The sequence below is a fragment of the Perissodus microlepis genome, chromosome 7, assembly GCF_051167445.1.
Source record: "Perissodus microlepis isolate ML-2025 ecotype Zambia chromosome 7, ASM5116744v1, whole genome shotgun sequence".
Taxonomy (NCBI): Eukaryota; Metazoa; Chordata; class Actinopteri; order Cichliformes; family Cichlidae; genus Perissodus; species Perissodus microlepis.
The window spans coordinates 20,842,428-20,859,202 of record NC_140467.1 but is presented as its reverse complement, the minus strand read 5'-3'; the positions used below and the strand labels follow the sequence as shown (position 1 = coordinate 20,859,202).

Below are 16,775 nucleotides of genomic sequence, written 5' to 3'. Positions count from 1 at the left end.
TTCAGAAAATCTTCTGAATGAGATTAAGAACGAGTTTTCATATCAAAGGTGCATCTACTAGGAGGCTGAGGGGTAGCACTGGTGTCCACAATACAGATAAATTTGTTACATATTGTAGCTACTAAGCATCAATATATCAACAACTTTCTTCCCCCAAATTTTTGATTTGCAACACTAAGCAAAATATTATCTTTGTTCTATCATACTAGTTCAAATTGCTACCCAATTTAAAGGTATGTGACATTTATGGATTAAAATACTTAAGCTTTTAATAATATTCAAACTCATATTGATGCAGCATCATTGTCTTCACGTCACTGGTATTATGTCTCCTTTGATCATGTCAGATGTTGGGCTAATGCTAATGTGAACCAGTTACTTTTTAGATAACATGTACTTTATTGCGTCCAGATGCAGGAAATTCTTTTGTTTATATCCACCATCCGTACATGTCCAAACCTTCTCAACTGTGTCTCCATATTGCTCAATCGCTCTTATATACTCAGATCAAATCCTGTTGCACCTGGTCACTCCCAGTGCACGTCTTGAGATCTTCAACTCTACCACCTCCAGCTCAGCCTCCTGTGGGTTTTTTTTTTAAATCAGTGCCACCATTATCAAATCCTTCATCACAGCAGGCCTCATCAGTGTAGTGTATCTATTAACTTGACTCAAATTAGATTTAAAACGTAGGGGGGAAAGTAAATGTTCTGTAAAACTAAAAAAAGGAAAGTAAGGAAAACAGTTTTAAATGAAAGTAAAGAAATTTTAATAGACGCTAAAATACAAAATCCAGATGTGCATTCAGAAATGTGTGAATTTAAAACCATATTTACTATACATAGTGTAAATTAAGCTCAAACCACCAATCAGACCGTTATGCGGTGCAGGAACATCATAAAAAACATTCAAATTTGCACTTGTCATTTAGGAACATGTTACATCCAAGCTGATGCTTTGAAACAGTACAATCAATAAACACACACACACACACACACACACACACACACACACACACACACACACATATGCATGCTTTTTAATACATGAAATCAGGTAGAAAATATACACCAGCACACAAATAATTTAGAGCTCAGTGGACAAGTTACAGGAATACAGGGAAGATGTTCCACTATTTCCAAGAAGAAATGAAAATACCGCAGCTGTTTACTGAAACTGGATCTGTTCTGAGGAGGATGAAATGTATCATATTCACACTGCTTTGGTATACATCTAATCGGATACATAACTGATTTCTCAGAAATCAGAATACCCGACTTACTTTCTGATTGTTGTTAAATATTCACACCGTTTAAAAAATAAAAATCATTGCAAATTTTCTAACATTCCTCCTGCATTAAATGTTAGTAAATTAAAAAAAAATACTCTAGCTTGGATGGACTCAGTCCATTAAAGAATCTATATGAAATGTTGATCTACTTATTTTATCAGAAAAATGTTCCATTTTTATATTCAGTACTTGTTTGGTTTCCTTAGAAACATCTCTTAAACAAGGTAGTGAGAAGACATAGCTGAAGCTGCTAAAAAATAAGAAATAAATGAATGTGATCCTGATAACATTTGTAAATATTACCAGCTCAGCAAGAATATTCGGCTGGAGAAAAACAAACAAACAAAAAAAGGACATTAGATCCTCAGTCTGCCGAATTAGATTAAAAAAAATCTGAGTACAAGCATGAAATGATGTGGAGCGATGTGGTTTCCTCTGTGGATGCGATTGGTTATGTAGAAATCATGAGCTAACTACCAAGATCATCTTACTCCAGGTTTAAGTCATTTTGTGCAATAACATCCAAGGAATATCCAAAACTTTAAGGCCACACAGATTACAATTAGCATGATCTATCAGATCCATTTCTTCCTCATTAGACTGAAAATGTGCAGCACACAAAAGCAAAGAGATATGCTTCCAGGACAAAATACATGTCAATCAATGACAAACACTTCATCTTATTTATATTACAGGATATTCCATCAGTGTGGAGGACCGCAAGCTCACTGCACCCACATGAAATATAAAATATTTATATTTTATGTACAAGAAATGCTGAAATAGCACTGAGTCAACTTCATGCTTTACACTCCAGTTTGCACTTTCCCTCCACTGCTTGCTTTTTTGTTTGTTTGTTTGTTTGTTTGTTTGTTTGTTTTTAAAAACACCCACTTCAGACAATGCAACTCTGCATGGCACACACTGAAAGTGACAAGCAAAAGGAGATACAGGGAAATGCTGATGGTGAAGGGTGAAGGAGCTTAACCTGGCTCAGGGTCTGTACATTATGAGGTCAAAATCTTATTTCCAGAAATCTGGCCGATGGCTTCAAAAGGCTTATTTGTTCAGCTTTAGTTTAATTAATTATCCAGACCTGATAATGTACAGACATTGACCTGCTAAACAAGCTCAGTTTAGCTAAATCTACCATTAGTTGTTTGCCTGGAAGGCTCCCTGGGCAGCAGAGGAAGCTGCTCCAGCAGCGGCAGTTTGGAAGGTTTTACTGGTGAAGACGCCCTGAGAGAACTCCTGCTGCGCCTTCTGGAAACTGGCCCCAGTACGTCGGTACATGCTGTGGACCTGAGGAGGAAGAAATTGTGAGAAAATTGCTGTTTAAACAGGTAGGTCATCCCTGTATGGGAGGAGACACCAAACAAGCTACCTCTGCTGGAAAATAAATCCTGCTTCGGCCTGGCACTGCATGAGGTCTCTTCCTACTAAAAATCACCAAGTACGGCTCATAGGGGATCGACTGATTTTGTCTTCTCTCTAATATAAAGCAATTTGCAATGACTGTTTTGATCTGGTGCTACAAAAGTGAAGTGGAATTTTTATTTTTTTCTAAATTGAATTTAGCAGGCAGCACAACAAGAGGGTTCCTGGTTCAAACGTGCTGGCCAGATGGGTTTCTCTCTGGATACACTGGTTTCTTCCCACAGACCAGAGATAAGCATGTCGTATTTCTAAAAATGCCTTAGATGTGAGCGTGAATGACGGTCTTTCTCTCTGTGTTAGCCTTGTGACACAATGGTGACCTGTCCAGGATCTACCTTGCTTCTTGCCCTATTAGAAGCATAGGGCTGGGATAGGCTCCTGAACTGGACACACATTTAAGAATGAATGAATGGCTGGAATTCCATTTCATTGTGATTGGTGCACTTGAAGGATTTGCACTGGTGTTAACCAAAAATCAACCATAACATTACACAGACATCTAGCAACTGTTGATTAGTGAGTCAACAAGTAAAATAACCAGAGATAAAAACTGTGTTCTGAAGAAAATTAAGAAAAAAAAGAAGAGAAAAGTGAGGCAACTCTTACCATCTTGAGCAGAATGACAGACATCACAGCGCACAAAGTGAAGAGGATGGCCACTATGATCATGATGATTCCCACTGCACGGTGTTGACTGATGACAGTGAATGCAGAGAGCCAACCACTGCAACAAACAGCAGAGTTTTAGGTGATCTTATAAACAGCATCAGTGAAACTTAAAATTGTATTCAACAGAAGGAAACATACAACATACAGCGTAGAACACATGTACGCTGCTATATTAGATTTGAGGAGAAGAGAAGAATGTGTTTCGGAAGCAGCCGGACAAAAACAAAAACAAATGCCAACCACTTTCTGGTTAAATAATTAACGTGAAATAAATGAGCATCACTACCCTCATTTTCTGTTGCTCTTATTCTTCTTTTTACCTTTAAAACTGTGTTTGACTTTAATACATTTAGAATTAATTTGATCGTAATATTAAGAAGTTAAAAAAATAGGAAAAAAGGAAAAAAACAACAACAACAACAAACAAAGTAAAAAACAGCAGGTTAGTATTAAAAATGGATCACTGCTTAAAGAGCAGAGGTTATGACACCGTATTCTGATGCAGTTTAAGCTGAAACACACTTAGATTGGGAAAAGAGAACAAAGAAATGGTGGGGTAACAGATTGCAAGCAGCAGAAACTTACAGAGTTACCAGCAGACAGAGAGGCAGCAGGCTAGAGGCTGAAGAATGGAAAGTTTCTGTCGTAAGAGATGAAAGATTGCAGAAAATGAAGGAAAGAGAGAGGACGGCAGCTGACAGGCCAAATGACCGGTAATAGTTCTGATTATTTAACGCAACAAATCACAAGCACACAAAACACTTTGTCAGTCAGAGGGACACGATCACAACTTGAATACTCCCCTGAAACCAGTTATTTTATTATCTATTCATGAGCTCTTATGAGATTCATACATACTATGAATTAATATTAATATAAACATAATTATTCTGTCAAAATTATATGTTAAATTATAACATTTGTTCGAACTTGAACTTAAAATATACTTATTGCAATTTCTGGTGTTTAAAAATAGTTTTTTAAACTTCTAAATTTCACTAAAGCCGCCAACAGAATATCAAATAACTGTTACGACTTTATATCCAAAATGTCTGTGGTTTGTGATGAAGATGCACAAACTGAAATTGAAATAGGACTCTGATTTACTTTCATGCAATGCATATATCTACCATAACATGGTGGACTAATATAAGCTTTATTTATCCAGATATGTAATTAAATACAGATGCCTTAGAGTTTAAAAAAATGTATTTGAAATTTGCAGAGGGTAATAAAAAAAAAAAAAAGCTAACCCAACAAGCATAAATTGATTATATCCTTAACATATTATTTCAAGTATATGCTTAAAAACCATAAACGTAATGCCCACATATTTAATTTTGAAGAAGCCATCTGGAAAACTAAAGTTTTTATTGAAAAATAGGACATACATGACACTCACCTGTTGCCCCAGTGGGGTATGCCTATTGACTGGATGATGAAGATTACCACTTGGCAAAAAAACACAAAGAAGAAGAAGAAGAAGCTGAAGGAGCTGTCAGTCCTGAAAAAAGAGGAAAAAAACCCGTCCATTAAACTTTCAGACTTAGAAAACACATTTATATCAGGAGTACAGTTATATGAATTTAAGTGACATGTGCAAGTGCAAGTCTTTACCATGGCAACGCTGTAATATAAATGTAATGTGTGAAATACACACTGTGACAGCGCAAAAATTACAAGGCAAAGCGAATACATTTGGCGCAGAAGCATTATCGTTGTTACAAAAAGTATCAAAGTTATCAGGCATTTTTCTTTTTGTTCACAGCAGTTGATCGAAACTTGAAAATAAACTCACAGGGTTTTTTGTTAAATTGATACACAATACATTTGGGAACAAACATTTCAAAAGCTAATGCATTAATGTACACGTCTGTAAAATCCAGATGAAAAAATGCCTTTTAAGCGGAGTTCTTAAAAACACACATCACTGTCCACACACGGGGTCAAATGATGCATACAGTACCTTTCATGATGGGGGGACTCACCTGAAGGCCTTGTAGACGGGTCGGTACCAGCAGAGGAAGGAGCAGGGAGCAAAGAGGATGAGCCAGAGAATGGAGAGACCAAAGTCCACACCATTGCTTGAAGCCGTGGTGAAGAAAGCCAAACATGCCAGCAGGTTGAGGAACAGAGTCACACAGTTGACTGAGGACGACAGTAGAGAGAGTCAGTGATTGTATTCTAGTCAGAATTTCAGTATCATGTATGTATACAGCAAAGAAGAAAACAAACTAAACAGTACTGGCTGGAGTGTTTTTCCCATCACACCAACCGGTGTTGTTAAGAAGTGATTTTAAGGTACATTTTGACACCGATTCAGAGCTTCAAACCTTCCCGAAAGGTTTTTACTTCTCAGACTCCCAATGTCCGCCCCCCTAAAAATGTAATGTGCTTACACATCCAGAGGTAGTACATCATCTTGCAGACTCTCTGGTACTCTGGGGGGATTTCCTCTGAGAAGTCCTGGTAAAAACATGGTTTGATGGGGAAGAACTTTGGAAGTGGAGGCCAGTTGTTCTCTTTACCTGTCGAGTCAAGAGATAACATCAGCATGGCAAACTATAAATACAAGACAGCAGATATATCATGAGCACGAATAGAGTTTAACAACAAGCAATCGGTGGTTATTTTTAAAATACTGACACATTCATCTGAGTCATTTACTCAAGTGTGTGGGAGACAATGCACAGCAGCATTCCTACCTAAGCAGGCTGGATAATGTCACTGCTGTGCCTCTGGAACATAACTGCACTGTTTACATAAACCGATCTAAGCATCTGCTTTTTAAACTAAACTAAAAACTTATCACCGCAAGGTTGCATCAGCAGATGCAGCACATGAAGACACATTTCACCAGACAGTCATTCACCAGAGTTGATAATTAACAGATAATGATCTTCATATTATTATTATAGCTCTTTGCAGACCTATTAATATGAATATCAGAGCCAAAAAACAAACAAAACAAAAAAAAAAGCCAGTGTGTGCAAGGATGTAGTTTTATATTTGTCTTTGGTACATAATGCACACGTTGCAAATCATTGTCTGTTATCAGGGCGCTGTGCTGAGGAGTTTTGTTTTTAATGACCTGTCGGGCCTCTGCTCTGTAGCTCATGCTCTCTGCGGTCCAGCTCGGCAGCTTTCCTCTCCAGCTCTTCCTGCTGCCTCAGCAGGTTGGCCTGAGCTGCAGCAGCAGTTGCCTGAAAAAGGAGGAAACGCTTCACTCAACCACCACATTAGATGCACAGAAAATTATCTAAGCCACTGTCAGGAGATTCAGATTTCATGCAAATAGCAAGGAAACGGTGCAGAAATTATTCACTTCACATATAAGCTTTCTAGTTTCAGTTTTTAACACCCAAGCCAGCAATGAGTCGCTGTGAGCCACTTCAATAAACACTCTGAATTGCATCTGTTTTCACAGGCATCTAAAAGGGTGTACTTGACTTTTAAATGACACATTATAGGAAATACATATTCATGGTTATCATATCTGATCTCTGACTTGCCAGGAAGAGGTAGGATGCAGGTGATCTGTTTTGCTATTCATGAATATTTATAGGACAGAACAAAGAGCTTCATTATAATAATGTGTAAAGTGAGTAGATGTTTGTGTAGCAACCACACATCCTGACGTAAGGACCATACTGAGAGTCTGAAGGGACAGATTGCCCTTTAGACACATCCAGTTATTTTAGAATTCTAAAATGAGCCACGTGTTGGTAAAAAATGCAATTTCTAAACATTTTATTCTTTGAATCAGATGTTGCTAGACTAGAATAGTTAGTAGGTAGGATGACACCTTTAGTCTGACTTTATCATGTAGAGAAATTACATTAAAAGCTCAGTTTTGTGATCTTTTTGGCAAAATAAGGTTTGGACATTTAGTTCGATGTAGCAACTAAATGGCTTTGAGTAAAAGAAACGGCTACACCATCTGTGTGAAAAATAACTGTTAATTAAACACAGGCAGGATAAGTAGAATTGGAACTTAAGAAAATACTCTTTCTTAGTGGTTTCCCAACTTTTAGTACCCAGTGCACAGCAGAGGGCAAGACAAAATGCACACCTCCATTCACACTGTCACTAAATAACATCCAATTGTCATCATAGTTATTATGAGTTCTTCTAAATGTGCTGCAGTAGGAATATGTGATTAAGAGCCCATCTGTGACATCTAGACCTAGCATAAGAACTGAATTTTTTAAATGTATTTATTGAATTTCAATAAATGGTCTTGCCCATCTTGGCTTAGATGTAGTGGTCTTCTATAGTAGGTTTGAGTTGCTCTCAAAAATGTTTTATTTCCAGTAGAGATGGCACGATACCACTTTTTTATGTCCAATACCGATACCGATATCATAAATTTGGATATCGGCCGATATCGATATGAATCCGATATAGTGTTTTTTAATCAATAAAACTGTTTTTTTTAATATATTGCTGCATTTTGTATAAGTTCATACTCAAGTTTAAATAAACAACAACAGTAAAGCTATTCTGTTATACTTGTATGTGAAAAATACACTGCACCCAAAATATTTCATAGTTTAGCAATACTGATCAATCAAATAAACTTAAACCTACTCCATCCTTCCTATTCTGGTGTTTTAAAGAGTACTTAGCAGAAATATTAAACAACCTAACTAATAGGGTTGCAAACTCCCAGCAAAAAAAAATAAAAAATAAAAAATAGGGACCCACCCCTCACTCTCCACCTCATGATTCTTAATCGACGTAATCAACTTTAATTTGATGCAGTGTGGAAAAAAAATGCACAGAAATCAATTATTTTTCAAGAATAATTAAATAGATTCAACATCTTTCTTCAACAGAATTGCAGACTGCACAGATGGTATCTTCCCAAAGGAAAAAGTACTATAGCTTACTAGGGTATATTAGACAGTTACTATAATGGACTTCTATACATTTTAAATAAGATTAAAACTTTGGGTGTAAGATTCAGATAATTATTTATTAAAAGCTAGACATTTTAAATGAGAATAAGAAAGAAATGTATGTCTTTGTGCCCCCTTTTCCCTGTTAATGCCCTATCGGCCCCCCTGGCTAAACTTTGCTAGATCCGCCCCTGCACAGTTACCAGCCGTCAACTACATAGAAAAGGATCCTGGTCTAGAAAGTAATATTAAATAAATTCTAACAACAGCTTATCAAGGTTAAACGTGCTGCTGTTGTTCAGCTGCTGGTTTCCTCTTTCTGGCGCGAAGTGGGCCAAAAACAAACAAGAGAGACGGACTCGCGACAGAAAAGCTGATCAGCTGATCATTGTAGCAGCAAGAAGAGGCAGTCACTCCATATATCGGTTGTTAAGCTTAATGTGGGAATGCTTTACATTCAGAGATGAACTTACACACTTGCTTTACTTCTCTCTGGGATAACTTCATCGGAGATGAAATGCTGGTGTGGTAGCGAGGCTACAAATACACACAGCCGCTCTATCACATGAGCACACTTCTCCAACTGCTACGGTTATGAGCCGAGTTACACCGTGTTGCAAGTTTTGTGAGGTTCTTTTTTTGATATTTAATGGATCGGATTACATTTTTTATTTCTCTCCGATATCCGATCCAGTAATTTACCTCAGTATTGGACCGATACTGATACATAATATCGGATCGGTCCATCTCTAATTTCCAGATGTATTTTTAGCTTGCTTTGCACAATGTTAGCATTAGCCAACCTCTCCTGACAGACTGGGGCTGTCTTACAGCTTCGGTAAACTGCAACTGAGTCTAATTCTGCTCTTTGTTGTCAATTAGGGCTTCGATGTATCTCAATCTCATAATTCCCACCATCCATCAACTGAAAAAACAGAGTGAGGTCACATATTTGTGCAATAATAATGTTAGATTGTTATAAAATCTCACCCACACCTGCTCATTCACCTTCATAAAACCATTTTTTTAATCAGATAAGTGGTGGGTTTGGTATAAATTCTCACCTGTGGACTGGGCTCTGTAGATGGCTGTAGCACAGCAGGAGATGTGGTGTGAGCCGCTAGTCCATCCTAAAAAACAACAATAAGCAAACAAAAGATTCAAATGCAACCAGTAAAAGAGAAGGAATACCAGGAAAACAAGGCTAAGAAGATAAAGGGAATGGCGACATAAGCAGGCCAAGAAGACCAAAAAATTGAAATGGTGAACTGAAAGATGGTGAGAAAAAACAAAAGACACAATATTTTGACAGGAAAACGAAATAATGAGGAAATGTGCAGATAAGACACCATCAAATGGTTTCAAAACCAACAAAATGAGTAGAAAATGTAGCTTCCAGATGTCTTACATTGGGTTGAGCAGAGAAAGGGTTGTACTGGTCAACTGGTTCAGTGTTGGATTTTGTCACCTGAGTGACAGAGGGATCCTGGAAAAACAATAAAAATAATAATAAAAACATGTGCTCATCTTTATCAACTTTTCTCCATGCAGCAAATAATAATGGGTCACCTGAAAAATCTACAAATACATTTTGATCCAATTTCTGTCTATGATGATAGCTTGGAAGTATTTCTTATCTTTGAGCCAAAAGCTGCAGAAATAAGTGTAGGTGCTATACAGTAATGAAAAAGAGGCCTCTTGTACCAGGTTTGGCGAGCTGCTATTAGAGGTAAGTGCATTTACATGGCTTAACTGAACCGTTTTGCAAGAATATAAATATAAATAAATATAAAATAAAATAAATATATATTTATAAATATAAATAAATAAAGAATATCAAGTTTATTTAGAGATGCTTGACTTAAAATCTACAAAGAAGAAATTCATTTAGTGCTGTTCATTTTCTCTCCAGAAGAACTCTTTGTTATAAGCTTTACCATTTCCTGAAACACTGAAAGCAACCCTCAAAAAGAAAAAAGGAAGCCGAGATTATGAAATCTCGTATCATGCTTTGCCAAAGTCATAAAGTAAAGTACAATAACATCCAGCAATAACCTCTGAGGTTCCTGGTGATATTACCCCTGGAGAAGCACTGGTAATCATTAAATGACTCTAGTGAGCTCACTATTGATTTAACCACTCTCTATAATATGAGAAGGCACTGCTTATTTTGACACGTCTGAGAAAAGAAAGTCAGGACCTGATAAATTCCATCAATACAGTTCAATACATTTTACACACATGCACGCAATTATAGATTTCTCTCAAAGCCTTTTAAGACCTTTTGGAGACATTTTAAAGGCTTAAAAACATTATATACACATACAGTTTTCTTCCTCCAATAAACCTTTTTATTAAGGAATTAAAACTGTAAAGCACAACCTAAATCTAAAATAAAAAACTAGAAAGCATGTTTTGACGTCTGCACCGGATGATGACACTATTTTGGCAGCTTGCGGCATCCCAACACATGACCAAAAATTTTAATTATGCACTTTATATTGGCATGCAAAAAGAAATATGAGGGGGGGAAAAGGTACCAGGAATTTTTTATTCACACCAAAACTACAACAGTAACTGTGAATTCCTGCCATACATGACACCACTTCAGCCCGACAGGTTCTCTGGAGCCTCCTGTGATGTAACACGCATGTGTCGTGATGTAACTCAACAAGGGTCTGTCCTATTTGAAAGGAAGACGGTAAGATTTCTAGGATGTGCCAACAGCTTAATTGCAAATTGTCCTTTTGTATTTGTATGTAAGTGGTTGTCAGTCAATATCGGTAAGGAAAACCAAAGAGACCCTGCAAAGCAAAATTACAGTCTCAATTAAACTTACACAAATATTTTATTGTTCTCCATCTTCCTGACACAACTTCAGCTTCTGTTGAACTTAATTGCTACCACTTGTCCCGGTTACACCTCACACAATTATTTCTGCTTTTTTTCTCCTCTCCAATCTATAGCAATTTCCCGACGACGATGAGATTCTCTGATCCAGTACCTGAAGTTTTTAGACACACCTCTACACTCAGCAGTTCGCTCAGAATAAAGGCTCAAATTCAGCCCAGCTAGAAATACCAGCTTTGAAAAAAAAATCCAGGTCTTAAAATGGGACACAGCTCAAGATGTGTCGGGGGTGGGGCCTGTAGGCTCAGTCTGGAAAACTTGGCCTAGTTGTTCAGCAGCAGTAGTCAGAGTCTGAATCAGAGATGTCCTCAGGTAGATTGGAGAGATTTTCTTCCCCCAAAAGGTTCAATAACTATAACCTACATAACTAGTGAAGGGGTTATCACAAAACTGAGTTAGCAGGTTTGTATTCTTTTCCTGTGTCCTAGTCAGAAGAGTCCTAGTCGAGCTGCAAGAAGTCCTGCTGTGTTTCCATATCCTGTGTACTTCAACAGGTTGTTCATGGTTTCTTTACAGAGGATGAACAGAAACTCCTTACTGTCTGCTCCATGGCGTTTTGAGGTTTACTCAAAATGTGAGTTACAGTGGAAGGATATGCATATTTGATTTGGCACAGATTATTACATATTGTGTTTGCACCCCTCCCAATGACCTTTGTCTACTCCAGGTCTCGATTTCAGCAACATACCAACATGGCAGCAGCCACAATGGCAATATTTAAAATTCAGAAAGCAGAGGGTTACGCAACAGTAGCTATAACCACTGTCATATACATATATGAAATACACAATTTACTGATAGGGTGTGGTGGTTGCTACTATGTTGTAAAATGTAACTTGCGCATATGTAGACTCATACCTTGTCCTCATTAAAACATTCCTTATAAAAGGTTTGAATGTAACTCAACAGCCTGTGATGTTCTGGAAGGACCGTCCGTCCGTCCGTCCGTACATACGTACGTACATACGTATGTACGTACATACATACACACACCAATATCTAATATTTACACTAGAACATATTGTAACAACTAAGCTTTTATTTGGAAATGCTGGTGTAAAATGCAGTCCTGAGAAATGCTGCATCTGCAAGTTTGTGTGAACTCGGTGGGTGATCAAAAACAAAAACTATGACACAGTAACAACTTCCAGAATTACTTCAATAATCTGGGACAAATCAGTCCTTCCTTTAAAAGGTAGACGGAACGAGTACTTCACATGACTACGTGACACGTCACTCACCAACAGTGTGATAAGAGCTCGCCTGCTTGTTAATATGTGCTTGTGACACACCTGTAAACATTCCCAGACGGAAACATAGAGACGTCTGAGTGAGATGATCAACAGCTAGCAATATAAAGGGAAAAGGGTGAATGGAATTAACCTCTAAACCCAACTTAAATGACCCATGATACATTTTACGAAACAACTCCTTGTTGCCTACAAAGATATTCAAAGGCTCTCGTGCAAAACGTCTTTACCTAATTGCACAGGTAAAAAACATATGCTTAGTAAACAGCGAGGAGTGGCTTATTATACATCCTTTAGAGAGACAAACCGACAGCAGTGAATAAAGTAACTGATGACAGCAAACTTACACAGTCTCTGAAATGAAAACCGAGCTGGGACAAGCCTCAAACAAGAGGACAGCATCTTCAAAACAATACACAGACATACAAAGATGCAGTTTTCCATATATGCTGATATATGGAAAACTGCGTACTGTATATAGATGACATGTAAACATGGCATATTTTAATACAAAAATAATACTGTGACTTTAACACTTAGCCTTCTTTTATGTTTTTATATGCAATTCTTTTGCCTTCGTGTGTTTTAATGCCATTTAACCTGCTAGCACGTTTTGGTACCTTGCCATAGCCCTCATCCTTCCCTGTTACTTCATCTTACCCTCTTGCATGTTAAGCACTTTGGTACACCACTGGTTTTTAAATGTGCTATATAAATAAAGTTTGTTGTTGTTGTTGTTGTTAACATCTGTGTACAAGGAAACCGGACATGCTCTCATAACTGCTGATTGCCTAGGTGTGGCCATTTCAAAACAGCAGCTGGATACAACTACTTTTTACATTAGATACCACAGCCATGGGGTGCCGGTTTAGCTCACTGGGTGAACAGGTGACCAAAAGCATTATGGCATGGGTTCGTCTCCAACCCGCAGCCCTTTGCTGCATGTATTCCCCTTTCTCTACCTGCTTTCCTAACCATAGGAAAGTGACACACCTGTAAACATTCCCACCTGTAAACATCTTCACTGCGTCTGTCCGGCAAAGGCCCAAAATTAATAATTTAGATACCACAGTGCTACAAATGATAGAAGTACATGCTCAGAAAGGCCTACAGGGGGGGGAAAGCAGCATAGTGCAGTCTGCAGTCCACAAACATGCACATTTTAACATTTGTAATATTCTTTAAGTCTTTCAAAGGTTGGTAACATGTTAAATATTTAATGTGACCACAGACAGCGAGCTTTTATGAATAGAACTGCTTTTCAGAGTACATATTATACTCCAGCTGCTACTAGGGTATTTATCCAGTCCACCCACCAAACAAACAGAAGTCTCCACTGACGTCACACCTATTGAACACTTGAGATAACAAAAGTTCCATTCTGCAATACTGTAACAGCATAATGCCACTTAAATCTTACACAGAATAGTACCCACAGGTCATTGGTTTTGATTTGGAGTGTGATAAGAGCAATTTACTGTTAAATATGTCACACTAAATGTGAGGCCTGGTTGAACCTTGGACTCTGAATGTTCCTGTAAACTGTTGCTCTCTCTGCAATAAGATGGATTTCTTAACATTTGGTAGAATTGAAAAACCCTAACAACAGCACGTGTGTGTTAACAGATGCAAACACCCACTTATCTATGCGGGTATTCAAATCTGATATCATGATCAAGCCATTGTGATTAATCTGCTAAGTTTCTATTCACCTTTTATGTTGCATTTTATCTAATTCTACATTTTCAAGAATGGCCACTGTTACTAAAATGTTACACTTCATTTCAAAACTGCTAAATAAGGAGAGTTATGACAGGTTCAGCCTTTCATTTTTTTTTTACTTTATGAATTTCATACTGCATAATAAGAAGGAAATATGGAAAACATAAACAGGTTCTTTACTACTGCAGAAACTAGGCTAACATATCTAGCTCATGTCCTAGAGAAAAAAAAGAAAACTTATGGAGTGTGAGATAATTCCTGACAGACTTCAAAGGTTTCTGTGAAAGAGAAAGAGAAAACCTGATATAAAAGGACTGTTTCCCTGCATGTACATACACATGTACAATAAATCATGCATTCTTATATATACACATATATACGGATAAAAAAATAACAAGCAAAAGATGATGGTTAACATTTTTAAATTGGTGCTCTTCCATTGTTGGGTTTGAAACTTCTGTGTGTTAAAAACTGTGTTAAAGGAGTATGAGACACAGTGACAAAAACTAGGTTTTTAAAGAGTAACTTACATTAGGGATTAATCAATGTCAGAGTCTCCCTAACTGCTGCTGCCTCTGTGTCAGCCATTTATTTCATTTTCATCCTTTTTCTTGGCTGGCATAATATTAAATCACAGACTGGTGCATTTAAAGGGGTTGTCTACCCTTACTGAGTACTCAAAGCACTTAAAGACTAAAAGCCACGTCTTCCTTTTCACACACATATTCACATTGTACTTTATTCTACTTGTCTTTTTCTATGACTTCTGTTACTTTCTATTAATTCATTTTCAATTTCAGATGAGGACTAGGCAATAATGGAGGTAAAATTGCCCAAGGACACTTTTCCATGCAGACTGAAGCAGCCAGGGGTCAAACCACTTCCTTTATGAATGGCAAATAATTCTAGCTCCTGAGTGTACTACAAAGTACAATTAATGGGTCAGTGAGCTTGTCAAACTTAACGTCACAGTTTCTTGTGTCTCAAAAGTGGCTCTCTTCATAACTGGCCAAATTACCTTGGTAACTTAGACTGAACACATAGCCTTGTCCGGAGCAGTAACCACCACTGTGATCCCCATTACCTCAGACTAGGGTTTTAGGTTTTGTCAAGCCTGCTAACACTAAGAAAACCTGGCTGTGTTTAACTTCTTTCACAGTATACCCCTCAAAGCTTCAACACGTCTTTGTGAAAAAGCCAACAGAAACATTAATGACCAAATGTGAAATTCTGGGCTTGTTTCTGTTATTAACCCATTTTAGTGCAAGGGAACAAAATAAAATCTATAAAGACATAGCAACTAAACACTCTTACTCTCACTATTTCTGAACATTTATCCAGGGAAAAATGTATGGGAACATGAGGATAAGAACATTCCCAGTAGGCTTTCCTATTATAAATCTGTTCATATAACTATATATTATTTCAGTGCACATAAAGAAAGACCTTAGTTTGTCGCTCGCCCATTTTAATATTTTAAAGTGAAGGAAGGACGTTCCTATTTCCACAAACAACTGGCCTACTACCCGACATCCTGTGTGCTAGAAGCTCTTTGTAGAGAGAAAACCAGCAGTTTCGATAAACGTCACATTACAAACCACCAGAACTATCACAAATCACGTCTAAGACATTAGAAATACACACAATAATGTACATTATCTTCCGAAGGAAGCAGAAAAGAGGTACTGTGGCTTAAAAAATATATTTGACACACATTTCAAGTTTAACTTCCTGCAACTAAACTCACAGGATACCCAGCCGTTTTACAAGCCACGTGATTGGTTAAAAACCTGTCAGTCACACTTCCTGCCAAATGGTTGCAATCCTCAAAGACGTAGGTCCCCGCCCCGACATCCACCAACAAGTTTCCTGGCGTGCTGGCTACCGTTTAACTGCCGCCGTTTGATATGTCACCGACTGCGCCTTATAATCTCAGTCCTCGTACTTACATTGAAAGGGTTTTCGCTGGCAGTATCTGCGAACGGGTTGTTATCAAATTCCGACATTTTGAAAATGTTGCGAGGTGTTCTTTTTGTCTTCTCTGAAGGTGGAGTTAACAACAAACTCTTCCCTATCGCTTCTGGTGCCTGTCCTACCACTTCCTCGAATAAAGTTTAAAGCGCATGCGCACTGAGCCAGCTGGACGATGACGTGTGCGTCAAATGACGCGCAGGTAATCAAAGCGCGCCACCTGCAACCCCTCTCGGCGCCGTTTGAGATTAAAAGCAAATTCCAGTTGTTATTTCTTATCATTTTTATTATTATTATTTATTTTCTTTACCTACATGTTAACCTTGTTTCTATCTTACTTCGCTATATTGTGCAATTGTTAACCAGAATCAGAATACTTCATTGATCCCTAGGGGAAATTATGTTGGTTACAGTGCTCCAGTACAAACAGTAACAAAAATAGACAAAACAAGAAGTAAGAAATAGCACAATATATACAATATATACATACATATAAGTCACTTACGACTAAATATCTGAATAAGAAAGAAGAGCATGTGCAAAAAGGGTGTAACTATTGCAGTATACAGTGTGTTAGGTGGATGAGTTGTACAGGGAGATGGCCACAGGGAGGAATGATTTCCT

The 16,775-nt window shown here is 37.7% G+C and overlaps 1 protein-coding gene across 1 annotated transcript; it reads right to left on the bottom strand.

Annotated features, from left to right (window-relative positions):
* Positions 1-2,126: 2,126 nt before the first annotated feature.
* On the bottom strand, positions 2,127-16,304 carry scamp2 (secretory carrier membrane protein 2). Its single transcript, XM_084934077.1, has 9 exons — positions 16,130-16,304; positions 9,707-9,784; positions 9,363-9,428; positions 6,489-6,600; positions 5,797-5,925; positions 5,386-5,545; positions 4,800-4,901; positions 3,335-3,452; positions 2,127-2,593 (listed from the first exon to the last, which is right to left on the bottom strand). The coding sequence occupies exons 1-9, from the start codon at positions 16,184-16,186 to the stop codon at positions 2,444-2,446; spliced, it is 972 nt and encodes a 323-aa protein (XP_084790203.1). The 5' UTR covers positions 16,187-16,304; the 3' UTR covers positions 2,127-2,443.
* Positions 16,305-16,775: the final 471 nt, after the last annotated feature.

Excerpts from the sequence above, each read along its gene's own strand:
- scamp2 (XM_084934077.1), bottom strand. The coding sequence starts at position 16,186 with ATGTCGGAATTTGATAACAACCCGTTCGCAGATACTGCCAGCGAAAAC. Across the intron at positions 9,785-16,129 it reads CCAGCGAAAACCCTTTCAAT|GATCCCTCTGTCACTCAGGT; the intron begins GTAAGTACGAGG and ends TTGTTTTTCCAG. Across the intron at positions 5,546-5,796 it reads GATGTACTACCTCTGGATGT|TCAACTGTGTGACTCTGTTC; the intron begins GTAAGCACATTA and ends TGTCGTCCTCAG.